At 40.6% G+C, this 27,806-nt stretch overlaps 1 protein-coding gene across 1 annotated transcript; it reads right to left on the bottom strand.

Annotated features, from left to right (window-relative positions):
* Window positions 1–18,638: 18,638 nt before the first annotated feature.
* Window positions 18,639–20,636, bottom strand: LOC110802065 (uncharacterized). The gene has a single exon (XM_022007486.2). The coding sequence runs from the start codon at window positions 20,634–20,636 to the stop codon at window positions 18,639–18,641; it is 1,998 nt and encodes a 665-aa protein (XP_021863178.2).
* Window positions 20,637–27,806: the final 7,170 nt, after the last annotated feature.

The following is a 27,806-nucleotide window of genomic DNA, read 5'->3' on the forward strand; positions in this document are numbered from 1 at the left end:
CATTCAGTTTTTAATAACAATGAGAAAAACTGACAAAACCCGGTTATCGTGACATAAAGGGAGTGCAATTATGTTTGACCACGACGGCCGTAGGTTCCCTTGTGATCCCTGGTGTGGGGATCTCTCAATATACACCCGCAAGGTAGAGATTGAGGGTTCGGGGGACTGTAACTACCGAGAGGATTAATTCGCTCGTCGATAACTCCAGAGGCAGGATATCCTTACTAGCTCAGCATAAATAATTGAAGGGACATGCATTAACTATTAAACTAATCTGAGTTGATTTTAGCAATATGCAACATATAATACTAATTCGATCGTGATTATCTGATTTAAATAACATTAAGGGACCTAGCATGATAATCCGATTTCCCAAAAATATTATATTTGTTAGGCGTGATAGAACAATCAAATTAGGTTAGTTTAGGAGTTCATAAAAAGGGTGAGGAAAGCAGTTAAATCATCGAAAAGGGACACATTACGACGCACCCTTGAGAGGTGCGTCAGGGTTCTCAGAAAACTAACCACTTTGACTTTGTTATTTCTCCTTTTTATTTAACGAATCTCGATTATGGGACAGGATACGTTCTGTTCGATTTATGGATCGATTGCGACAGAACGCGTGAACAGTTTCGCAGCGAGAGGCTTAGGCTAAGGGGTTTAGAGTCAATACTCAGAATATATTATGTGTTGTTGTCCCTTCTTCACGTCGAAACTAGGGGCCTATTTATAGGGAAGAGTTCGTGGAAAGATAGAATTGCAGAGTTCTAATCCACAAAGAATTAGGAAAAGAGACGTACCCAGGTATTTTCAGCGCCCAGGCCTAGGCGCCGAAGATTTCGGCGCCCAGAGCCAGGCGTTGAAAATAGGGTCTGGGCAGTTTTGTTTAGTCAGATTCGGACTCCTAAAATCCGTAGAGTTTGAGATTAATTCGAGTCTTTTAGTGCGTATCTATTTTGTGACGGAATGCGTCTGGGCCCGTTACGAACTCTAGGCTCGTTAGGATTTTAATTAATACGTAACTCTTATTTCCGAATCCTATTCGGAATAGGATTCTCGCAGTTTTCTATCTCATTTAGGATTTATGTTGGAATGCAACACCTAATTCTGACAGGTTTCTATCTTTTATGATTTGCCACTTTTAGAAACTACCTTTTACGGCAGCTACTATTTTTACCAGGTTTTCCATAAATAGCAGGTTTCGGGTGAAATGGAATGGGGAATCGAGATTCGTTTATTTTATAGGAGATGCGTTGTCAAGTGGAGTTTTTATGCTTTCATCATCGAACCTTTCCCTTGCGGGAACGGGGACAAAAGTAGGTGTCTACAGTTAGCCCCCACTTTGACTGAGTCTTGGAGTAAGACGATGGTCAAAGTATTAGACGGAGTGCGTCACACAAGCCATGGTGTATGTGACCTGTTTTGCGAGGGTCTTACGAGCCCCCGAGTGATAACATTTGACTTAAGGGTCATCACTTGAAGTGTCGACATATCCCTCACGTGTCATTGGGATTTGTCAACTGATAGTATAGAAACTTCCTCACTTTGTCATTGGAAGGATCTAAAGATGCGTAAAAACTCCCTCACTTTGTCATTGGGAATAACTACAGATGTTTTCGAAATTAAAGCTGTAAAGTGCAATTGGGCCTGGCCAAGCCCAATCACGAGGTAAAACGTTTTTAAAGATTCTCATTTTCAGGGTTAGCTAAACGAGAAAACCCCCTTGTTTTTATAGGACGTAAAACGAAGGAAAATCCAGCAATCGTTCTTTTTTGGAAAAACGAAAAACCAATCCTTTAATTTTTGGAAAAGGGAAAACCAATCCTTTAATTTTCGGAAAAAGGGAACACCGATCCTTTGATTTTCAGAAAAAGGGAAACCCGATCCTTTGATTTTCGGAAAAAGGGAAAACCGATCCTTTGATTTTCGGAAAAAGGGAAAACCGATCCTTTGATTTTCGGAAAAAGGGAAAACCGATCATTTGATTTTCGTAAAAAGGGAAAACCGATCCTTTGATTTTCGGAAAAAGGGAAAACAGATCCTTTGATTTTCGGAAAAAGGGAAAACCGATCCTTTGATTTTCGGAAAAAGGGAAAACCGATAAAAGTTATCGCTGCAGCGACTAAGGACCTGCTTTGTTAGTGACGTAGACCCCGCCCGCTGAAGGTGGGCGAGCCTGTCCGCTGAGGGTGGACCCCCCGTCCGATAGAAGTGGACGAATCTGTTTGATGTTTTTGAAAATAAGGACCTACGCGATTTGTGACGTAGACCCCGCCGGCTGAAGATGGCGAGCATGTCCGCTGAGGGTGGACCCCCCGTCCGATAGAAGTGGACGAATCTGTTTTGAAATTTTGTTTTTTTTTTTTTTTTTTTTTGAAAATAAGGACCTACGTGGTTTGCGCCGTAGACCCCGCCGGCTGAAGATGGCGAGCCTATTTTAAATTTGAAGACTTTATTCTTTCAAAACTGAGGACCTGCGCGGCTAGTGACGCAGACCCCGCCCGCTGAGGGTGGGCGAGCCCATCTTGAATTTCTTATTTTCCCTATGTAGAAGAGCTTTTGGTGATTACAACCTGTTGGTGGGTCGTAATATTTCCTGATTAGATGTGTCCTATAAGTGGGTCCACACTGTGTATATTTAACAATATATTTTTTGAGATATCCAAACATGAAATGGTGCGTGGCGCAGTCTGGGAATGTGATTTCGATTGCGCGCTCCTTGTTGGAGTCCACTTTTGCGAGCCCCCAAGCGTTGGGGTTCGTCGGTCGTTTTTTTTTCGCGTCTTGTAATCATGTTTGGGTCACGCTCGTATGTGCGAGCGACCTCCTATAGTAGTGTGCTATTTTAGTGAAGCCGTGGAGTGCGACTTTAGTTTTCGGGCGACATCCGGTTTTGGCTTGGCCCGGATTATCCCTTTGACAGACAGATATTTTCCAATGACTTGACGACACACATTTTTGGTGTTTCGAAGAATGACCATGATATTTAACTTGCTTTTCTTCTTTTTTTTTTTTTTTTTTTTTAAAAGTGTACATGAGCGTTTTCTGAGACGAGTCTAAGTTTCGACCAAGTTTTAATGTTAGAAATATTTCTTGCTTATTTGGGAGCTAAAGGTGCTTTGGGCTTGATCTTACTTGTAATAGGGCCTCGTTTTTTAGCAACACGGTCTTAAGTCCTTTCCTATTCCGTGTTTTGTGAAATCTGGGCCTTGGGCTGCATTTTCAGCGCCCAAGCTCAGGCGTTAAAAATTTCGGCGCCCAGAGGTGGGCGCTGAAAGTTCTTTCCTGGTGATATTTGATTTTCGGATTTCCAAACACGTTTCCGAATGGGATCAGGATGTTTATTGGGTGCGTTCAGCTATATATAGGGGCTAGGTACGTCCTTATTTTCCACCACTCTCAAATTCTTTCTCTCTTTTTTGTTGTGCTCTAATTATTTACTGTTTTTGCCATGTCGATCCCTACTTTCTCACTCCAACGGACTGTTAGGCGTTGGCTACGAGCCCTTACTCCTACAGAAAAAGCTTTGTTAAAAGAATACCACTTAGAGGCACTTTTAGGCTTACAACAAATTAATATTGATTATATTTTTCTGCATGCTACCCTAAACTTTTGGGACTCCGATCATCATGTTTTTTCCTTTCGGGGCAATGAAATGTGTCCTTTGCCTGATGAATTTGCTGCGATCCTTGGTTATCCTACTAATGTTACTCCTGTTACCCCTGGCACTATTGAAGAGGGTAAAACAACCATAAGGGCTTTCCTAGGGCTAGATGATAACATGTTTGCTGAACTTGTTGTAGACGATAAGGTTAACTTGGCAAAACTCGTAAAACATCATTTTAGGCCTAGTAAGAATATGACCGAACAAAAATTGAACATTCGAGCCCTTGTATTTTGCTTGTTGAATCATTATTTGCTGTTGAATAATAATGGTGAGTTCGGTGACATAAGGCTGATCCCCTTGATTAGCCAGATGGAAAGTTGCTATTCTATTATACCGTTGGTTGTTGCTGAGACTTTGCTGAGTGCGGATGAGCTGAAAAAGGATGCCAAATCCGAAATTTTTAACGGAAGCCCCCTATTACTGCAGGTAATCTATTTTTTTTCTTTGCGCACACATACGCCACTTTTATATATTTCTTTTTGCCTGGGGTTTGAGTTTCAGCGCCCAGGGCTGGGCGCTGGAATATTCGGCGCCTGGTCCTGGGCGTTGAAACTGCGCCCCAGGAACCTTTTTTTTCTTTTCATTCTTTTGATTCGATCGTACCTGTTTTTTGCAGATTTGGCTTGCGGAACGGCTTAGAATTTTGGAAGCTCCTGCCGATCCTAAACATTATCGCCCTATAACTTTGGGTAACCGAAAATACTTGCACCAAGGCCAGGACGAGGCCGAATGGACCTCCTTTTTTACTTATGGCATTTGTTCTATTAAGTGGGTGGTACCATGGTGGGGTTTGACTACTATGACAGGGGTGTCTGATGTATCGGTTTATATTTCTTTGTTGGGGCTATCTTGTCCCATTTATATTTTCCCTTACCGAGTCATGCGTCAATATGGTTTAAGGCAGACTATCCCCTTTTCTGATACGGTACCACCTAAGGTAGCGACCTTTGCACAAACACGGGTCTTAGCGTGGGCTAGGTACTATGATGGTCTCCCGCGTTGGGCTGTAGCTACAAATGGGTTTGTGGGTCTTTCTGAAAGCTATAAGTTGTGGATGAGTTCCGATGACAAGGATGTGAGGACCGAGGCTCGTAATGGGGAGCCGGCTGAGCTTTTGATACCTCGTATTCGTGTTAAGTATGAGGGTCCTGATTCTGCCAGACCTCGTACCTATAGTTTTAAGACTGTGAAAGCTCGTCCTGATCGAAAGCGAAAGGAAGTTCTTCCCCGTTCCAGTGTCAGGCCTAAAAAGATGCCTAACATGAAGGGGCCTGCTGTTGTTAAAAGAAATGCAAGCTCTCGCGGAGATCGTCGCCGGAACAATGTATGAGTTAGGAAGGCTCAGCCGCCTGTAGAAACAGTGGCTAGTCCAGTTGATGATAGTAATCCTTCTCCCACCACTGTTTGTGCCCTTGAGGCTGAGCGGGCTATAACTGAGAATGTTTCTAAAGCTTTGGCATCTTTGGAAGTTAGTGTCCAGGAGCCGGTTCTTATGGAGATTGATATTGGGGCAGCGCAGAAGACTATGAGGGTGGATCCTGCGAACATTGCTCTCTACAAGACTTTATTTGATGATCCGGAAGAACTAGAGTAGTGTAGTTCTGTGCTAGGGTGTAGGTGCCCTCTATTTATTTCAGTTGTGTTTGTTTTTATTCCTAGCACTTTGTTTTCCTTCTTATTATATTTTAATAAAGGCGTATTTTTAGTTTCCATTCAATTTTGTTTATATGTCTAACACTTTTTTACAAAGAATATAATTTTTTTATTATTATTTGGACCGAATCCTTGGTAAGGATTGCCTACGTATCTTGTCAGAATCAGGTCGCGCGTAGTTCTTAGCTTTAGAATAAGCTCTAGTATGCCGGGTTTCGGTAGATATGTCCTGAAGTGGAAACATATTACTTAATCGGTCAAATGAGTGAAGTATTTGCCATTTTCATCTGCCGTTTTCCATAGGTTGCGTAAAATTCGACCAATTTGTTGGTAAACCTATTTGGATACGTACTGTACCCCCCAAGTGTTCGTTATTTTTCCGTTGTGTGTGGAAAAAATGACGAGCACTTTTCGAAAAAAGGAAAACTTTTGGCAGGCAGAGAGTTTCAACGCCCAGGCTGGGGCGTCAGAAATTTCGGCGCCCAGCCTTGGGCGCTGAAAATAACTTGGGCGGTCAATTTTGACGTTCTTGCTTCACATGTTCTTGCGTTTATTTCTATTTCGTTTTTTGTGCCTTGATATTTTGCTTCGTAGTTAAAGTTAATTTTGAGGCTATTCCGGAGGCTTTTTTGACTGTTAGCGTGAAATGCATTTTTGTCCAGATTAATTTTTTCTATTGGTGACTCAAAACAGTTTTGAAAATGGAGTTAGGGTGCGGAACTTATGAAGATCTTTGTGGAGGGTATGATGGAATCTATGTGAAACCGCTGTTGGTGGATTCTATGTTTTATGAATTTATTTTTTTGGTAACATTTGCATTTGTTTTAAATTTTTGATTTCTTTTGGGTTGCATGGATTGGCTCTTATGATGACATTGGTTGGCTTTTTTTAGGTTTTGAGGATGGGATAGTGTGGTTTATTTTGTGGGTTTCGGGAACTGGTTCACATGGCATTATTTCAAAACCGAGTGGGCTTTGTTTGTTGGGCCTATAGTGGGCCGCTTCTTTATTATTTTTTTTTATTTTGCAAGTAAATTTGGTGTTTATTTAGTGTTAGAATAAAAAAATTTAGGAAAAATATTACGCCTTTATTGATTTGGAAAGTAAGGAAAACACAGTGAAATAAAACTGACCCATATTCTAAAGGGCCTTAGGACCATCTAAAGTCTCTATTGTTTTTTCTATCAATCTAAAGAACTACTAGGCGCTTTTTACTAATGGTGCTCTATGTGGCTCAAGCATGGGGTTTAGTCTCATAAAACTTTGGTCCTTCACCGGTACTCATCTTGAATTTCATCCCTTTTGCGTTGACCCACTGATATGTCTTCACCCATCCGTTCCCGACCTCTTCTAGTGTTGATGCAGGAGAGATTAACCGGGTTGGATCGAAACTTTCATCTTGTAAAGCTAGGGTAGTCATCATAGTCTCGTTCTCCATAGGCCTCGATTCGTTAAACAATGTCCATAGAGGCTGGTTGTCCAATATTTCAGCTGTTTTAGTCTTGGTGAGGTGTGGTGCCTCATCCAAGGTGTGGCAATCATGGAAAATTACAAATCCGGGTTTTAGCAAGCCATCCTGAACGAAGGGTTCAGGGAAATCACAACATGGGTGTTCTTCTCCTTCCCGAACAAACATCCCGTTAAGGGTCCTTTGATATGGGGGAAGGAGGGTGGTTTGTTTGGTTTTGTTAAGGCGTAGCCTAGAGAGGCGGTCAGCAATATCTTCCTCCGTTGGTTCATAACCTAAGCCAAAGGGAGTAGATTTGTCGGGAAAAGGATGGAATGTGCATTCCTTCTTCCTTATGCCCAATGGGGTTCCTGGGAAATAACCTTGAGCCAACAGCATTCTAGGGATGACTCGGGATGCATGCGGGTCTAGGAATGCTGGATCATAATCTTCGATGAACTGGATTGCTTCTTCCATTTGAAACCCATAAAGGTCATCTGCAGTTTCGGCCGTTCCAACCATAGTACAACTGACGTCGAGAGGAGGGGCGCGGATTTCTAGTATTACCCCGTTATGGTTAAGTTTAACCATTTGGTGCAAGGTTGAAGCCACACCTCCTAAGTCATGGAGCCAAGGTCGCCCCAAGAGGAGGTTGAAAGTGGGCTTGATGTCGATTATTTGAAACTCCGTGGTGCGTGCCACAGGCCCAGTTTGTATGGTAAGGTTGATTTTTCCCAACACAGGCCTTCGGGAGTTATTATAAGCTCGTACCCCTTGTGAGGAGGTTTGGAAGTCATCGCTTCCTAGCCCCAAGCAATGGGCGGTTCGCAATGGGCAGACATTAACCGCCGAACCATTATCTAGAGCGCTAGGGGGATGTTTTGTCCTTTGCATCCAACCACTAAGTAAAGGGATTTATTGTGAGCACCCTCCTCTTTGGGTAAGTCTTTATCAGTGAAAACTATGGCCTTTTCTCCGGTATCTCTCGTGACATGGCTAACCAATGAGTCAGGTGTGATATCTGTAGGTACTGAGATGAGGTCAAGTGAGCGAATAAGCTTTTCGCGATGTTCCTTTGAAGTACACATAAGATCCCAGATGGTAATCTCAGCCTTGGTTCTTTTCAGTTGTTTAAGGAGAGGATTTTCAATGACTTCTGCGACGGTGGCGTGCCGCCCGTTCTCAGGAGTTTGCCTAACCGGGATGTCGTCCATAGGAGGTGGGTGAATATCCGGTTGGTATATCCTTCCGGATCGGGTGAGGTTGTCGACCTCGGGCTCCTGAGGGGTGGTGTCAATGAGAGCATACCCGGGCCAAGTTTCAGTGAAGAGGTCCTGGCCCGAGACTTGAGATAAGTAAATATCTTCAGCATCATCGTTCCACACACCGCACACTTCCCCCTCGATTCGATCCATAGGTACCACAGCGAGTGGTGCACCTTGAGGTGTAATATACACCGTGGGGTCGAAATTTTCTGGTTGGTCGAGAGAGATGTGACAAGAGCCGAGTGGGCTCTTGTTGTTGTTGGGTTTGCCAACGTTAGGGAGAGGTATTACTTCATCCTCTATCATGTCCTGGATCGTATGTTTTAGATTCCAGCAGTTTTCAGTGTCATGCCCATTTCCTTGATGGAATTTGCAGTAAGTACCTTCGACCCAATATTTGTTTTTGACAGGAGGGTCACGGGTGGGGCCTATAGGTCTCAACTTTCCTTGATTGGCTAGTCTTTCAAAGGCTTCTACCAAAGTTGACCCGAGTGGGGCAAACTTTCGGTCTCGGACCCATCTTACAGGGTATCTTCGGGCGGGAGCCTCTTCTACAACATGGACTTCTTGGGCTTGGGGTGTGTTACCCCGATTATAGGTGTTGGTCTTATATGCAGGTTTGCTCTGTATGGTTTTGGCGAGGTCGTCCTCGATTTTTATTCCCACATCATAAACCCTTTTGAAAGTGTCGAGTCCCAGGTACCTAAGGTGTTGTCTGTAAGCCGGGTCCAAGTTGTCAATGAATTTTTGGACCAATTCTGTTTCGGGAGGCCTATTGATTAGCTGGGCCACCTGATCCCTCCATCTAGCAAAGTAGGTTGTGAAACCCTCATTTTTCTTTTGGAAGAGAACTTCCAGCTCGCGCATGGTGACTTGGAAATCCATGTTCGACGAGTATTGCTTGATGAAGACATTGACAAAGTCTTCCCAAGTGGGGAAGAGCTTAGGGTCCTGGTGATAGTACCATTTGAGCGGCACAGGTTCCAAGGACAAAGGAAAGGCAGGTAGGTACATGGACTTGTCCACGCCTTTCAAGTTCATGGTATTCACAAAGCTCAGTAGATGATCACGGGGGTTGTCCGTGGCCTTGAACTTTGGTAAGTCAGATGAACTGAACTTTTCTGGTAATTTGCCAGAGAAAGGTTCAGGCTCGAGGGAGAATTATTTGATCCCCATGGTTTGCTGTAGGACCATTTTTTCGATCCTCTTCTCGTTTTCGAGGTCATTTTTGGCTTGCGCAGGTGCTAAGGCTTCGTTTTCCATTTTCAGTTGGCCCATGAGTTGGGTCATTTGGACCATCTGGTCTCGCAAATCTTCGATGGACATGTTTGCAGGTGCGAATCGAGGTTGGGGAAGCGGAGATCCTTGAAATGAGGGACGACGGACGGAGCTTGGAGTTACTAAACTTGGTGTTGGTGATGTATCTTCGAGACGCACTATTCGTTGATTCCCTGATCGGCACCAAGTGGCAGGAGTCCTAGGCATAAGATAAGCTAAAGTTTAGGTTCCCAAAGTTTCAAGCATTACTTAGTCTAGACTTCGACTTTCTAAATTGGTTTTTATTGCTCTTTTTTCTGTCGGTACACTTTTTTGGGGTTTTTTTTTTATTTTGGTCATTCTTTGGATTTTCGAAACACTTGCCTGTGTAACATTCATAGTTGTTAGCATGTTCGATTTTGGTGCCGAGCATTGCCGTCGTAGGAGGCCTAACAACGACACAAAGAGTTATTAATTTTTCGCGAGTCGCCTTTTGAAATCGAGTGCTTTTCTTACGCCCTCGTAGCAATTCTTTTGATGAACATTTTTTGTGCTACGTAGTTTCTTTTTGCTTGGGCACCGAGGCTGATGTGCCTGACCAGAAAGCCAAGCAGCAACTTCAGCGCCCAGCAGTGGGCGTGAGAAATTTTGGCGCCCAGTCAGGGGCGTTGAAAATGCGTCCCTGGCCGGTTCTCGTTTTCTGTTTTCTGTTTATGCGACTTCGATTTGCGTGCTTGCCTAATAACGTCCTTTACGCGTAACAGCGTTTGTGGGATTCGTTACAGGCCATCCCGAGCGTCGCTTATTTTGTGGCGATCATTCGGGTTTGCGGAACACGTGCTTCGGTATAACTCTTTGGCAAATTAGTCTATGAATGTTTGGGCAATTTTTAAGGTCATTGGTTTTCTAGGATAGTTTGTCACACACAATCACATATTTCGCTACACATAACTACATTACAAACATGGATTTGAAAATTAAATATGCCACGTAGTTTATGATAGGCTTCTATGGGTAGTTTATTTGCGCCTAGCTTGGTACCGCTTCTATCGTAGATCCAACATATGCCCCGGTCGAGGTAGTGTCTTCAACAGACGAATTTCGCTCAAGAGGCCAACCCGCAAGTGCAAGCCAAGGGGGCATGCAGGCGAGAGGGACCTAATGAGCGAGCGATTGGATTCGGGATAGGTGTACTACCTGCACAAGTACCGAGTGGGAAACATGCGCGGCGTATGCACCCCTCTATTGGCGAAAAAAGGTATCCTTAGTCCCAACTCCCGAGGGAGCCGAGATTCGTTATGATGTTCTGCCCGTTCACATTAATATGCTGATTTTCAGGTCGTCCCAACTTTATGGGGAAATAAACGCGGGGTAGGATCGTTTCACCCTTCGGCTATTTTGATTACCTACAAGCACGAGTATTTCCTTCACTATCCCCAGTGGAGTCGCCACTGTGAGGGGGTCGAAAAAGCACGAGGCTAATGCGTGACCTTGTCCCTCGTGGGTGTGACGATTCTTTTTATTCAATCAAGTGTAATTGGATTTCCTGTGAGTATACACCCAATTGACTAGTAATATAGGAGTCGCCATTCAGTTTTTAATAACAATGAGAAAAACTGACAAAACCCGGTTATCGTGACATAAAGGGAGTGCAATTATGTTTGACCACGACGGCCGTAGGTTCCCTTGTGATCCCTGGTGTGGGGATCTCTCAATATACACCCGCAAGGTAGAGATTGAGGGTTCGGGGGACTGTAACTACCGAGAGGAGTAATTCGCTCGTCGATAACTCCAGAGGCAGGATATCCTTACTAGCTCAGCATAAATAATTGAAGGGACATGCATTAACTATTAAACTAATCTGAGTTGATTTTAGCAATATGCAACATATAATACTAATTCGATCGTGATTATCTGATTTAAATAACATTAAGGGACCTAGCATGATAATCCGATTTCCCAAAAATATTATATTTGTTAGGCGTGATAGAACAATCAAATTAGGTTAGTTTAGGAGTTCATAAAAAGGGCGAGGAAAGCAGTTAAATCATCGAAAAGGGACACATTACGACGCACCCTTGAGAGGTGCGTCAGGGTTCTCAGAAAACTAACCACTTTGACTTTGCTATTTCTCCTTTTTATTTAACGAATCTCGATTATAGGACAGGATACGTTCTGTTCGATTTATGGATCGATTGCGACAGAACGCGTGAACAGTTTCGCAGCGAGAGGATTAGGCTAAGGGGTTTAGAGTCAATACTCAGAATATATTATGTGTTGTTGTCCCTTCTTCACGTCGAAAGTAGGGGCCTATTTATAGGGAAGAGTTCGTGGAAAGATAGAATTGCAGAGTTCTAATCCACAAAGAATTAGGAAAAGAGACGTACCCAGGTATTTTCAGCGCCCAGGCCTGGGCGCCGAAGATTTCGGCGCCCAGAGCCAGGCGTTGAAAATAGGGTCTGGGCAGTTTTGTTTAGTCAGATTCGGACTCCTAAAATCCGTAGAGTTTGAGATTAATTCGAGTCTTTTAGTGCGTATCTATTTTGTGACGGAATGCGTCTGGGCCCGTTACGAACTCTAGGCTCGTTAGGATTTTAATTAATACGTAACTCTTATTTCCGAATCCTATTCGGAATAGGATTCTCGCAGTTTTCTATCTCATTTAGGATTTATGTTGGAATGCAACACCTAATTCTGACAGGTTTCTATCTTTTATGATTTGCCACTTTTAGAAACTACCTTTTACAGAAGCTACTATTTTTAGCAGGTTTTCCATAAATAGCAGGTTTCGGGTGAAATGGAATGGGGAATCGAGATTCGTTTATTTTATAGGAGATGCGTTGTCAAGTGGAGTTTTTATGCTTTCATCATCGAACCTTTCCCTTGCGGGAACGGGGACAAAAGTAGGTGTCTACACCCGTCCTTGCCCGTATGAGTCTTTATCCAAAGGGCTAATAACCTCATTTTTACTCCATGCTCGTCTTCCTATACATGAGTAGCAATGTAAGAAGTATTAAAGAAAATCTAGAAAGATGACACCATTATGAAATAAATAAAAGAATTCATGATTTGTACATAATTAGCTTGTTGGTTCGCATAGCTATTAGAACCAGATCTATGAAATTGAGTTTGGGAGGATCGTGCTTCTTTTCCACAGTCTGACAATTTCTGCACTCACATTCAAAGAGATTTATTAAGAAAACAATAAACAAAGATTAATCAAACTTCAATTAAAAACATGGTACTTACTTGCCCTTCATCAGAATACCAAAATCTAACCAACTTTATTTACTCCTTACTGCTAATTCCATGTTGCGGAACTGCTTCTGTGGTCATCTGTGTTTCTGTTTTCTCCTCTGGTTTGTAGTAATCTTTCTTGAGAGAGTATTTATAATGCTTCCAGCTTTTATTGGCACGCTTGAGAATTTGTGTGACGTATACTGGACCATCAGGAATAACAAAGCGATCCTGCAAAAAATGATTTACCATAATCAGCATAGGAATCAAGTCAGACTGCTGGTTTTCAATCATATTTCAGATTTCCAACCATATTTCAGGTGCTGCTGATTTCCAATCATACTTGGTATTTACTTTTTGTGGGTGAATGATGCATTTCAACATTGAATAATCTGATGATTTATTGACGTTTATAGGTCTAATTAAGTAAATCGAAACAGATGCATTTCATGGGAGTATCAATTCAGTTTATGTGATGGACCGTACAGGCCGTACCACCAAGCCACCTACTCACATAGTCTATCACAGAAGAAACAAGAGGGGACAACATATAACAGCAGACCTGCAGAACAACAGCCATAACAAAGGGCAGCAAGAGGCACAGGAAATAGAGGAAGAAAGAAGAGAGCAGTAGTTAAGGAGTTTGTAGTACAATTAAGAGACTTGTAACCTAAAGTTACTAACTTGGAGAATAGTGGCCTCAAGCTACTGATTTATGTATGAACCTTTATCAATTAAATCAATCAAGCTCTCTTTCCTAGTTGCTGTGTCCTTTTCATTCTGTTTCTGCAGGTGGTTCTTGCAAGTTTATTGCAGTTTATAGGTCTCTTTTAAGTAAATTGAAACAGATGATTTCCTAAGATTATACTTACATCTATCTCTTGTAACAATTTAGATTTTAGAGCCGCATCGACCTTTTTCCAGTTCTTGTATCCAACTGGACAGTAAGCCTCCATCTTTGCAAGGCTCCCAATAAATCTGACCAAGATCTGTCCACCTTTCCTAAGCGGTTGACACAAGTCATTGAATTCAACAAAGTACTTGATGCCGTTGTTACTCCAGACATCGATTGTCTGAATAGGACCACTGGCCACTCCATAATTACCCTTAGCATCTGCATAAAAAGAGTTCAGACATCTTTAAACAGCCCACAATTAAAGCAATCATATAAATTGATGATAGTCTATGTATTCAATGATAATCTCTGCTTGCATTTAACGCGAGAGGTATAATCAGTTTGCTTGTTTGCTATCTGACAAGTAAACTGTCGTCTTATTTAAGTTAGCATATAAGATACACTTGAAGAACGGTTGCAATGTTTTGATACCTAATACTAAACTTAGTTTTCTGTAATTTTATTTCTTCTTATTCACCAACAGGTAGTTTTTCTGAAATCGGTTGAGCTTAAAACAAAAATCAAGAAATCAAGAAATCATTTAATATGGACTATTATTAACTTCTAAAAACATTAGGATTATCATGAGATGCTTTTATTAAACTTTAAGATATAAGGACAAGGGAAACTATATCTAATGGTTAAAAATTGAACTTACCGATGGTCATAACCTCTTCCTTGTCATCAAAATCTACATTATCACGCCATTGCCGTAAGGACTTCGATTTTTTTGAGTTCCCTTTTGGTTCTTGAACACCTTCTGCAGGGTATTTCGGTGGTTTTGAAGGTGGGATACTAGGTTGAATATTAGGTGTGTTCTGACCGGAGGAAGGAGAAGGGTATTTCGGTGGTTTTGAAGGTGGGATACTAGATTGAATATTAGGTGTGTTCTGACCGGAGGAAGGAGAAGGGTATTTCATTGGTTTTGAAGGAGGGATACTAGGTTGAATTGAAATCTTGGAAGTAATCTTAGGTGGAATTTTATTTTCAGTTGATGCCTCGAGTGAATTTGATGTTGATCCAGTAGGTGGTGTTTTCCATATAGCTTGCTGTGCACTTTTAGCAGTACTCGGACATGGAGGTGCAACCATCGATGCAGTGGTACCTGGTGGAGAGAATGGTCCGAATCTAACAGACTTAGGAACCTCAGATGGTTGTGATTGAGTAGCATGCTTTTTGGTTGGCTGTGATGCATCTTCACTCAAAGATGAGGTACGTGATGGTAGCGAATTTGATGCTGATCCAGTAGCATCTGTTTCAATTTTGACTCTAACCCACTTGCGATAAGTCATCCTTACTATGTAGCAACTGCAAGACAAGTCACAAAAAAACAGAATATTAGCAAGCAAGGCAACTGAACTAATGAAAACAACTGAAATGGACAAATGAACAACTGAACTAATGGAAACAACTAAAATGAACAAATCAGAACAACGGAAATAATGAAAACAAATTATATGGAAGTGAGCCTTTGAGTGACCAGCTGTTCAGAATAGATTAGCAACAAAGGACAGACTACTGAAGTGGAATTTGAGTATTGTTGGCAACTGTGGCTTATGTCAGTTGGCCGATGAAACTCTTTCCCACCTGTTCTTCTCATCCCAGTTCTCACAGGAAGTTTAGAGTCTGGTTTTGCAGAGTTTGGGTGTTAGTAGAAGCATTTGGTAGAAGTGCAAAGAGCTGTGAAGAAAAGTAGAAGAAGCAGGAGTGCAGACTGTAGATATCATGTGATACTCCTAAATGCAAGCAATAACTTCCACCAAACGCAACCCAAAAACACAAAATACAGATAAAAAATAGGGTGTCCTGCGATGTTCACGCAGACAACATAATCAAACTGCACGCATATGATTTATCCTAGAAAGGAAAGAATGAAGAATATTCATGGGAAGTAGGACCATTTCAGAGCTGGTATTATATTCTAATTTGCCTGATATGATGACGGCTACCATAGCCACAATATTCTACCTCTTTGTTCAAGAACTCTAAACTGACAGTTAGAACTCATGAAATTCTGCATAACTATCAGGAATTAAACCCAATTACATAAACAGCAGCTAGGCAGAAACTTAACAAATGTTTACTTCTAATCAGATAAAATATAGCAGGTCTAACAGAACCATCAACCAGGGCAAAACAGGGCAAAAGAATCAATGAAAACAAGGGGGCACCCTTGGAGGAAGTGCTGTGTATGGCATATAATGAAGTTCAACATTTAATTTGAGCATATAAACTCTTCAACACACAATATAAACAGTTAACGTTGAAATAAACAGCAATGACCTATATGCAAAATCAAGCTCAATGCACCATGCAATGACACTGGCCATGTAAGAATCTATTGATCATTTCACTATCCAACAGAAGCAAAAGAGCTTAAGAGAAAAGAAGAACGAAATATGCAAGAAGCACATGTAATTTCAACCTCGTTGCCAAAAAGAAATGAATGAATTAGTTATTAGTTCTTCCACAATCAAGAATGCAGATAAGATTCCTCTATTGTGATTCCGGATTTAAACATAAAGAACATGTATTAATCTGCCCCTAGAAAGTCTCGGGAAGCTTCTGCAAACATCATAATAATCCACATTCAATACAGAAACTATTATCCAGATCAAAGCAAGTGAATGGCTTCTTTACTGAATTGGATGCTTGCAAGTAACTTTCTGACAAACTTACTCCACGACTCAAACCTGGAGCTTTAAACAGAGTTACTAAACACAAACTAGCAACAAATCTTGTTGATCGTCCAGAATATGATTTCAGTATTTCAGCAAATACATCCAAATCATAAGAAAATCTAGACTTACTGCCAGTCCCATCACTATAATATTTTGATCACTTCAATCACAGTAGTTGATTACATCAATCAAATTTGATGTCAAATCACTTTAAAATTGCCAGTCCCAGGACTCCTAAGTCCTAACTCATATATTATACTCAAGTTAACAAACAGAAATGGAGATTGGCTTATAAATGACTCCAACACATCCAGTTTCTCATCAAAGTTTGATTTGTCAGCGATAAAAAACCAATACACTCAACTGATAGCAGCTCACTAAAGCCCACCCTATAGAACACCAGTTATTACTCAATGGAGATTGGCTTTATAAATGACTTCAACGCATCCAATTTCTCATCCAAATTTGATTTCTCAGCGATAAAACAATCAAAAATACACTCAACTGATAGAAGTCACTAAAGCCCACACAACAGGACACTAATGGTTACTCAAAAGTAGACTGTGCGCATCAGAAAACCATTCTGGAGGAGGCTTAACCCTAGTTTTTCTAGGGCGTTGACTTGTAAAATACAGAAACTATTATCCAGATCAAAGCAAGTGTTATAAAGTTGGCAACACAGCAAGGCAGCAGCAAGAATCTGTTGAAAGACTTACTTCTAAATTCAGAGTTGATCATACAGGTACTACAAGTTCATCCCCAAAACTAAAAGCACTTCTCTGTGTTCTGCATAAGCCAAAAAAAAAACATGTCAGCTATAAGTCAAGTTTTGTGTTAAATAAAGAGCTGTAGCAGTTAAGCAGGATACGAAATAGAAAAGGAAATCTCATAAAACAAATAAGCAAAACACCATTCAATAAGTAATATAAATATAATGACAACGTTTAACTGAAATTAGTATAACTAAATGAAATATCATTTTACACGGTGAAAAAGAAGTTCATAACTCGAATCCAAAAGAAAAATAATGAACTCTATAAACTATGACAAAGAATTCTATAAATCCAAAACACTATCATTTAGAAGCTCATCATCATCGTCATCATCAGGAATATCAAACAAGTCCCTAGGCTTAGTCTTAATAACATGAAGCCATCCTTTTTGTATCTCATCCTCAATGTAAAAAACTTGTTTTGCTTGAGAAGAGAAAATAAATGGATCATCATCCAAATTTTGACCAGTGTGCATCAACTTTGAGAAATTGACACGAACTCTACCGTTCGTGTATGTTTTGACACCCCTCCGTACATCAACCCAGTCACATCGGAACATTAGAACCTTGAAAGAACCATAATAATCAAGTTCTAATATTTCATTAAGTTTCCCGTAATACTCTTGGCCATCAGCTTCTACCATAATTCCGGAATTTTGAGTCTTTCGAGATCGCTCACGGTCCACGGTGTCAAACTTATAGCCATTGATAATAACACTTTTCATCCTTTTGCCGCGATTGCTTAAACCATAGGCCAAGGCTTTTCTCAATTTTCCTTCTTTTGTGCTATCATCTAGGTCATTGGCCTATAATTCGAAAAACATAAGTTTTAGATTGGTAAATATAAAAAATAAATAAGGAAATCCCAAATTTAAAAGCATATGACCTTGTTTAGCAACCAAACGGAAAATTCATTGATTATCCACCGACTTTCTTGAACTTCTTCAACTTGATTCTCTTGCCGTTTTTCTTGTAGGAAGGCCCTTTAGAAATAAAAAATTCGAATTACTAACAGTAATGACCGATACGCTCTAAAATAACCCATGACACTACTTACTCAAGCACCGGTTTCATCTCATCTGAATGAAGCAAAACATAACGATGTGCTTGCTTTAAACTTTTGTCATCAACATGGACATTCTTTTTCATCCCCACTACACGACCAGCAGAGTCATATAAATAGTTGTTGATGTCTGGAACACCATCTTCATTCCTTTTCGGTCTGTTGAATATGGTCTCGACACTTTCTAAATATCTCGAACAAAAAGCAATTGTTTCCCATAAAAGGTACCCTTCAGCTATGGATCCTTCTGGTTGCGCTTTATTGCTTACATGAGATTTCAAAAAGGCTAAATACCTTGAAATATAATGAACAGGATTGTGAACGTGAAAGAATAAGACAAGTATTGCGATGTATTCTTATTTTAAAATGATTAAAAAAATATTGAAGTTTAAGATATTGACCTCTCAATGGGATACATCCACCTATAATGAACAGGTCCACCGAGTTTGACCTCCTCCACTAGATGAATTAGTAGATGCACCATGATTGTGAAAAAAGTCAACACAAGCTTCGACTGAATGGTATCTAATTCACTTCTTTCAGTAGGAGTTGAACATATCTTCTTGAAAAAGTACGACAATTCATCGAGCAAATCAATTACTTTTGTAGCATTAGATGCTCTTAAAGCAACAGGAAGGACATCTTGCATGAGCATATGATTGTCGTGGCTTTTCAGATTAATAAGTTTTCGTTGCTTCAAATTCACACACCTTTGCAAATTAGATCCATACCCATCAGGAACTTTAAGATTTTGTAGGACTGTAAGAAATCTTTCTTTCTCTTCTTTAGACATAGTGTATGCAGCCGGAGGCAAATAGTCGTTAACACGACTTGGTGAGATTGAGGCCAAAGATGAGATTTTATGTTCAGTTTTTTAAGGGCCAATCTAGCATTCTTATCATCTCTACTCTTTCTCATATCTAAAAGAGTTCCTAAGAAATTGTCACATACATTCTTCTCAATGTGCATAACATCTAAGTTGTGTCTAAGAGGATTATGTTCCCAATATTCTAATTCAAAAAGCTTACTTTTCTTTTTCCACAGAACACGATTAGACTCATCCTGGTCATTATCATCATCATCATCATCAAGTTCATCATCTTCTAGTCTCCCTCTTTTTTTCTGAACAACTTTTGACTTTCCATACACATACTTAACTTTTTCTTGTTGCTTCAAAACTTCTGTCCCGCTTACACGAACCGGAGCAAGACCATGTTCCTCTGTCCCATCAAATTCATTTGTTTGAGAACGATAAGGATGGTCAACTGGTAACCATTTTCGACACCCAGGGTAGACAATTTTACCACCAAAACTATAAGAATGAGTAGAATCAACACACGAAGGGCAAGCTTTATAACCTCTTGTACTCCAACCCGACAACATAGCATATGCTGGAAAGTCATTTATAGTGGAGTGTAAGGCTGCTCGCATCTTGAAATTTTTTCCGCTATAAGCATCAAAGGCATCTACACCTTCCCACAACAATTTTAACTCATGGATTAATGGTTGCAAGTACACATCAATATCCATACCAGGACCCTGTTTCCCCGGAATAAGCACAGACAAAATAAATGATGTCGACTTCATACAAATCCACGATGGCAAATTATAAGGAATCAGGATCACCGGCCATGTACTATAACTAGTATTCATCAAACGATATGGATTAAAGCCATCACTTGCTAGACCCAATCTAACACTACGAGGATCTTTGGCGAATTCCTCATATCTTTTATCAAACATTTTCCAAGCTTCACCATCCGCCGGGTGACTTATGATATTTCCATCCTTGCGGTCAAAATTCCATCTCATGTCCTCTGCTGTTTTAGATGACATGTAAAGTCTCTTTAGTCTAGGGATCAGAGGAAAGTACCGCATCACTTTAGCTGGAACACCCTTCTTACATGTTCCTTTGTCTTTCACACTACTCTCACCCTCCTTTTCTTTCACATTCTTCCACCTTGATCTGTGGCAGATATGACACTCACTTTTTCCTGCAAATTCTCCCCAATATAACATGCAATCATTCGGACATGCATGGATTTTCTCGTAACCCAATCCCAAATCATTCATTATCTTCATGCCTTCGTAATACGACGATGAAAACTCCTTAATATAAGGAAATGCGTCTAATAGAAGCTCAAGCAACTTATTAAATGATGCGGCAGACCAATGGAACATACACTTGAGGTGAAACAAGTGCAATAGAAACGACAGCTTTGAGAAAGTTGTACACCCCTCATATAGACCCTCATCAGAAGCTTCCCTAAGTCGTTTATACTTCGCTTCTTCTTCATTGGTGTTGGTTGATGGAAATTCATCATCTTCCTCACATTCAAAATTTAACTCTTCATGCATGTCATACGAATATTCATCTTCAAAATTAGCTTCACTTAATGATGGGTCTTGGGGTTTGTTGGTGGGTTGTGGACTATTGTCAACCTTAAAAGCTGCTCTTAGTAACCCATTCATATCATCTCGACCAACTACATTTTCTTGATCATTAGGGATCTCTAAGGTATTACTCTCTTCAACTCTACGACGGAAAATCCATTGCCTATAATTCTTATAAAAACCGTTAAATAAAATGTGTCCTCCTACCTCGCCTAAGTCAAACCATTTATTTAACTTGCATTTATTACACGGGCATCGAGTTTTTCCCTTTAGAAGAGTCTCCTTTGCAACCTCTAAAAATTCCATGCAACCGTTATAATAATGGGTATCCCCTTTTCGTAAGTCAATCCAACTAGTATCCTTGTCTAAGAAAAAATATATATATATATATATAATTATAAATAAACACACTTATAGAAAACAAAGAACCATTAAACCACATTAATCTGCAAATAATTAACATCGCATTCTTGTTTAGTTTTTTGGGTGATTTGTACATAATATTTCTCTTATTTTCTCATAACATATAAAGAACATACAAAACAAAAGTTATTGACCATGGTTTTTAATTTTGCAACTATAATCTCTACATTTTTTAGGTATTTTTCCCATGAGATAGGTTAATAAGTTGATATCATGATCATCAAGTATAAATTGTTTAGCAACTTTTCACAGAAGCAACAAGAACGACTAGTTAAACACCACAATTGAATCAACAAAACAAAAATAAATTAAATACGCAACGAACTGAAAATCAAGACACAAAATTATCCATAAGATATATTGCAAGCAAATAAAAATAAATTCACAAAGGAAATATTATTGCAAGCAGGAAGCAGCTACCAAGGATTTAGGAAAAAGGGGTATCAAATGCCAAAATTTCCTAGTTTTCACTACTGCTATATTATGAAGGATGTAATGCTTAAAACTGAGAGTGACTTAATGTCAATGCTAGACAGGTTATGCCTCACATCCTGTCAAATACAGTATTTCTTATACATCTCAAGGACAACCTGGAGATTGTCTTCTCGATCCACTTGCTGCAGCGCAGGAATAAAAAATCTAGTAGTTGTTGCTATGACTTTCTATGAAACTAGGAGTTGATTTCACTTAATTTATGCTCTATAGTCTTGTTAACAACATTGCTTCTTATTTAAGTGTCTAGAGTTGATTTCACTTAATTTTGTTCATTATGCTCTCACTGTAACATAGCTCTTTTCATTTAACAACTCCAGCTTGCCATCTTCTTATTGCTGTCAATCTGCCATCTTTTCGTATTGAAAACATGGTTTCTTTTGACATGTTGCACTCAGCAGTAGTTTTAGGAAACTGGTTTAGATTACAAAATGAACTATTTCAAACTTGCTCAGTTGCACATACTTCTTTTTTCAAGGTTAGTAAGTCTGATATTTATGGGCCTTGATCGCATTTCCCCTCCCGGCCAATAAGTTCTCTATTAATATCATTTCCAGTTAAAATATTAAACTAGGACACTGGTTAGGGAGCACAAACATACAACAGGACTAGGGAGCACAAACAGCAACCCAAAACAAAACAAACGAAAAAGCAAGCTTAAAATACACCAAGCTGCAACAACATACACAGCCTGCACACAATAATAGAGCAGCAACAGCCCTCACTCACACCAGTAAACCAACAGACCAGCAGCAACGAACACAGAACAAACTGCACCAACAAGAAGGAGACAAAAGCAGCAACACCAACTCAAAATGCCTAAAACAAAATTATCTAAACTAAAAAGAATGTTCTATTTAGTTTTCACATAAGTCAGAAATAACACGTACAAATTATAAATTATCAGATATATACCTTGCAAATTATATATTGGAAAATTAAATATTATCAGATACCTTGCAAATTAAACAAGCCCTCGAAACTCTCAGCAAATTGAAAATTGAAAAAAAAAATGAAAAATAATACAACAATCATAATATTATACAACAATCATACTGAAATTTTCAAAGAAATTTGAAAAAACGGTAAAATTTGATGAAGAACAGGGTACATACCTTGGAAATTCAAGCCCACAACACGCAAAACTGATTAGTAACAACGCGATTTTCCACCACTATGACTCGTGAGATCGAGGATGAAGATGAATAAATTAGAAAATTAAGAATTAATTGGAAATATTAGATTAAATTGACAAAAACGAAAAATAAAAAACAGAGCAGATTAATGGCGGAATTGGAGAACGAACCTGAAGAGAATGGCGAGAGGATTAATGGCGGAAGGAATGGCGATTATCAGAGAAGAAGAAGATGGCTTAGGGTTTGAAAGTCGTGGGCTGGGAGGGATGAGTCGTGGAGTTAGGCAAGTTAGGCGGTTTCAAAAAGAAATTTCCTATTTTAGCGCGATTTGATTTCACAAAAATCTCAGCACGTGAGAAGCACGTGGATTAGGGACGTCCTCTTTGACGCTTTAAAGCGTCGACAAAATGGTGGACGTTTAAAAGCGTCGTGGCCACACGGGAATTTTTTCCCCCCAAAACCAATGCCTTTGGCGTCGAAGACCAAGCGTCCAAAAAGAGCATATTTTGTAGTAGTGACAAGGAATAGCATTGACTTGTTGTATGATACTGCTGGTAGGAAACTGGTCACTACAGAGGAAATTCAGAAAGAAATTTGTGACTTCTATAAGGAGCTTGTTGGGTCTGCCTCAGATAATGTTGTAGGGATTGATCTGGATGTTGTTAGGAAAGGGAACCAATTGACTGCTGATGCTGCTCAAGGTCTAGTAGTTCCAGTTACTAATGATGATATTGATGTTGCCTTAGCTGGTATCAATATTCACAAAGCCCCTAGCCTAAATGGTTTCAATAGCTTTTTCTTTAAAAAGGCATGGGGGACTGTTAAAGATGATATTTATGCAGCTGTGAAGGAATTCTTTGACACTGGTAAAATGCTGAGGCAAGTCAACAACACTTCAGTGACCTTGATTCCTAAGATTCAGAATGCTACAAGTACTAAGGACTTTAGACCTATTGCTTGTTGCTCTATAGTTTACAAGCTTATTTCTAAAATCCTAACAGCAAGAATGCAGGGTGTGATTAGTGATGTGATAAGCAATGCTCAATCAGGGTTCATCCCTGGTAGGAACATTTCAGATAATATTTTGTTGGCCTCAGAGCTAGTCAAATGCTACTCTAGAAAGTACATCTCTCCTAGATGTATGATCAAAGTGGATTTAAAGAAGGCCTATGACTCTATTGAATGGCCTTTTCTCAAACAGATGCTGCAAGAGTTGGGTTTTCCTAGTAAATTTGTCCACTGGGTTATGCAATGTCTGTATTCAGTTTCTTACTCTATCCTGGTAAATGGAGCTCCTACTTCCCCTATTCCTGCTAAGAAAGGGTTGAGGCAGGGGGACCCTATGTCCCCCTATCTGTTTGCAATAGGAATGGAGTACTTGTCAAGATGTCTAGGTAGTGTAGCAGGTGATAAACAGTTTAAGTACCATCCAAGATGCAAGAAACTGAATATAACCCATATGATGTTTGCTGATGATGTTCTGATGTTTGCAAGAGCTGATATCCCTTCTGTGACTGCTTTGTTCGGGGCTTTCACTAAATTTTCTCTTGCTTCTGGTCTGCTGGCTAATTTTCATAAAAGTGAGGTCTACACTGCTGGTATTCCTGATAGTTTATCTGATCAGATTGTAGAGCAAATTGGCATTCCAAAAGGTTCTTTTCCCTTCAAGTACCTTGGTGTTCCCTTAACAACCAGGAAACTTAAGTTTGCTGATTGCAAACCTCTCATTGAAAAGATAGTTGTTAGAGTGAGAAGCTGGTCTGCAAAATTTTTGTCTTATGTAAGGAGGTTACAATTGATCAAATCTGTCTTATTTGGTATTCAAATGTACTGGAGCCAGATCTTTGTGATGCCAAAGAAAGTAATGAAGGAAATCCAAAGGATCTGTAGATGATTTCTTTGGACAGGTTCTGAGCTAGGTTTAAAAAAAGCTCATGTTGCATGGGAGCAGATGTGCTTTCCCAAGAGTTGTGGAGGGTGGAATTTGACCAATCTGGTTATCTGGAACAAAGCAGTTGTTGTGAAGCATTTATGGGCTCTTTCTATGAAACAAGATAGACTGTGGGTTAAATGGATTCATGTTTATTATGTGAAAAACCAGAATTTCTGGAATATGCCTGTTCCCAATGGACTCACTTGGTCTCTTAGGAAGATATGGCACAGTAGAGACATGGTGATGCAAGCTGGTAATTTTGACCAGTTTACTTATGCTGGCAAATTCAAGATCAACAAAATGTATAAATACTTGCATGATATTGGAGGGCATGTTGCCTGGAAGAGAATCATTTGCAATAGTAAATCTACCCCTAAAGCTGCATTCCTTGTATGGTTCGCATTGCATAAAAGACTCCCTACTAAAGATAGGTTGAGAGGTTGGGGGATAAACATTTCTGGGACCTGTGAGTGATGTCAGGCTGCTGATGAGAGCCTTGACCATTTATTTTTCGATTGCTCTTTTTCCAAGGAGGTTTAGAGTGGTGTTCTTCAGCATATGGGAGCCAGTAGGTCAGTAATGCAGTGGGAGTTGGAGGTGCAGTGGTGTTCAGTCAAGAGCAGAAGCACTAAAGAAGCTGATATCAGGATAAGCATTGCATTTGCTGAAACTGTCTATGCTTTGTGGCTGCAGAGGAATGCCAAGATTTTCAAGAACAAAATTGAGCCCATTGATTGTATTGTTAGGAGAATCTTATTCATAGTGGCTTGTAGATGTGAGTAGGTAGTTTGTTCTTTTTGCTTTGTTGGTGTGGTTCCCCTTCCTGTTGGCTGGATCTACTTGGTGTTCTGGTGTACTGGTGTTTGGTGTTTTCACCATTTTGGTAATAATATCCCTTATTATTTGCCAAAAAAAAAAGGAAAAAAAACAAAAGAACAACCACAACCATCATGAGCGATATGATTCATAGGGAAATTGAGGTATATGTCGACGACATGATTGTCAAATCCCGAGAGCGACACAAGCATACCTCGTTACTTCGAAAGTTTTTCAACAGGCTCAGGCAATACAACATGAGGCTCAATCCTCAAAGTGTGCATTCGGGGTAACGTCTGGCAAGTTACTCGGATATGTTATAAGCTCTCGGGGCATAGAGGCTGATCCTTCGAAAATCAAAGCAATTCTCGAGATGCAACCACCAACGAATGAAAAAGAAATTCGGGGTTTTCTCGGCATACTACATTATATCAGTAGGTTCATTTCAAGACTCACAATGATATGTGAACCGGTATTTCGAAAGCTCTAAAAAAGCGAGCCCAAAGTGTGGGATGACGACTGTCAGCATGCATTTGACACTATCAAGGATTACCTTTCCAACCCACCAGTACTAAAGCCAGCCATGCCAGGGATTCCCCTCAGGCTCTACCTCACAACCACAAATTCAGCAGTAGGGGCTATGCTCGCCCAGGAAGTTGAAGGCAAGGAGAATGCCGTATACTACATAAGCATAAAGATGATCGAGTACGAGACCAAATACACTCAGCTCGAGAAACCCAGCATCGCCTTGGTTTGGGCCACAAAGAAACTACGGCACTACATGCTCTCCCATACAGTACATGTGGTCAGCAAAGCGGATCCTCTCAAGTATCTATTCGAAAAACCAGCTCTCAACGAACGATTTTCCAGGTGGTTGGTTATGCTAGCAGAATTTGACCTCAAATACATCCCGCAGAAGTCTATCAAGGGTTCAGCAGTCTCAGACTTCCTAGCCGACTGTCCCGTCGAGGCAGAAGAGTAGGATTACGAATTACCCGACGAGCAAATCTTAATGACCAGTGATGACAGTTGGTCAATGCATTTCGATGATGCTTCGAATCAGAACGGGTGTGGTGTTGGAGTAATTCTAGTAGCCCAAGACGGCACTCACATTCCTATATCAGCAAAACTGCAATTCAACGTCACGAACAACGTGGCAGAATATGAACCATGCATCATGGGCCTGGAAGCCGTCTTAGCATTGGGTGTCCAGAAACTTCGAGTATACGGGGATTCTTCCCTAATCATCAATCAAATTTCCGGCAAATGGAAAGTTAGGAGCGAGAGCTTGGCTCCATACCAGTCCTACCTTGAGCAGTTGTCTGAGCAAATAGAAGAGCTTCGCTATACATACCTCCCGAGAGAGGAAAACCAATTCGCCGATGCAGTGGCAAAGCTGGCCTCAATGATCAACATTCCAAATGGCATGGCCGAAATGCCACTTACAATTGAAACACGTTAAGAAGCAGCATATGTCCATGCTATTGACGACGTCGAGCAAGACAGAGATGAACCTTGGTTTACAGACATTCAAAGGTATCTACAAAATTATGAGTATCCCCAGCACTTTTCAAGCAAGAATCAAAGGGCTCTGCGACTACAATCAGCCAATTTCGTCATAGAAGGCGACATTTTATACAAAAGGTCCCTTGGCGGTCCTAACCTCCGATGTGTTGACAAGCACGAAGCTCAAAGAGTCATGGACAACATACATGCTGGAGTCTGTGGCACCCACATGAATGGGAAGATGTTGGCCCTCAAGATCATCAGGGCTCGATACTACTGGACTACCCTCGAACGGGATTGCTACTTCTTTGTCAAGAAATGTCCTACCTGCCAAAAGTGTGCAAATCTAAAGCACATTCCCCCATCATTTCAATACTCTCAATCATAACCGTGGCCATTCTGAGCCTGGGGTATCGACGTCATTGGCAAAGTCACTCCATCAGGCATCGGGGGTCATGAGTTCATACTGGTTGCTATCGACTACTTCACCAAATGGGTCGAGGCCAGATCATTCAAAGTGTTGGGTTCCAAGCAAGTAGCCCAGTTCATACAAGAAAACATCATATGCAGATACGACGTTCCTCACGAGTTCATCAGTGACCAGGTAACCCATTTTCAAGGAGAGTGTGAAGATCTATTCACCGAGTACAATATTCAACATCATCGCTCTTCGCCTTATCGCCCACAAACCAATGGGGCAGTCGAAGCAGCCAACAAGAATGTCAAGACCATCATCATGAAAATGACTACCAATTACAAGGACTGGCCCCAAACCCTGCATTTCGCATTGTGGGGGTATCGAACTTCTATTCGCACTTCAACTGGTGCAACTCCATTTTCATTGGTCTATGGAATGGAAGCAGTACAACCTATCGAGCTGGAGATACCTTCTCTAAGGATAGTCCTCGAAAGCAAAATCCCAGAAGCTGCATGGGTACAAGCAAGATACAACAAGCTAGTCATGCTCGATGAGCGTCGGCTTCAAGCCGCTCACCATGTACAAGTCTATCAGCGCCGAATGGCCAGACATTTCAACAAAAGGGTCAGAACCCGAAACATCAAGGAAGGTGAACTTGTCCTGAAAGCCCTTCGCAAAAGCACCATGGACCCGAGGGGAAAATTCAACCCAACTGGGCAGGCCCATACATTGTCAAGAAGATCCTCTCCGGG

This window comes from Spinacia oleracea, chromosome 5 (genome assembly GCF_020520425.1).
Source record: "Spinacia oleracea cultivar Varoflay chromosome 5, BTI_SOV_V1, whole genome shotgun sequence".
In the NCBI taxonomy this organism is placed as follows: Eukaryota; Viridiplantae; Streptophyta; class Magnoliopsida; order Caryophyllales; family Amaranthaceae; genus Spinacia; species Spinacia oleracea.

What these genes read in the sequence shown, in the direction of transcription:
- LOC110802065 (XM_022007486.2), bottom strand. Translation starts at nt 20,636, where the DNA reads ATGGAATTTTTAGAGGTTGCAAAGGAGACTCTTCTAAAGGGAAAAACT.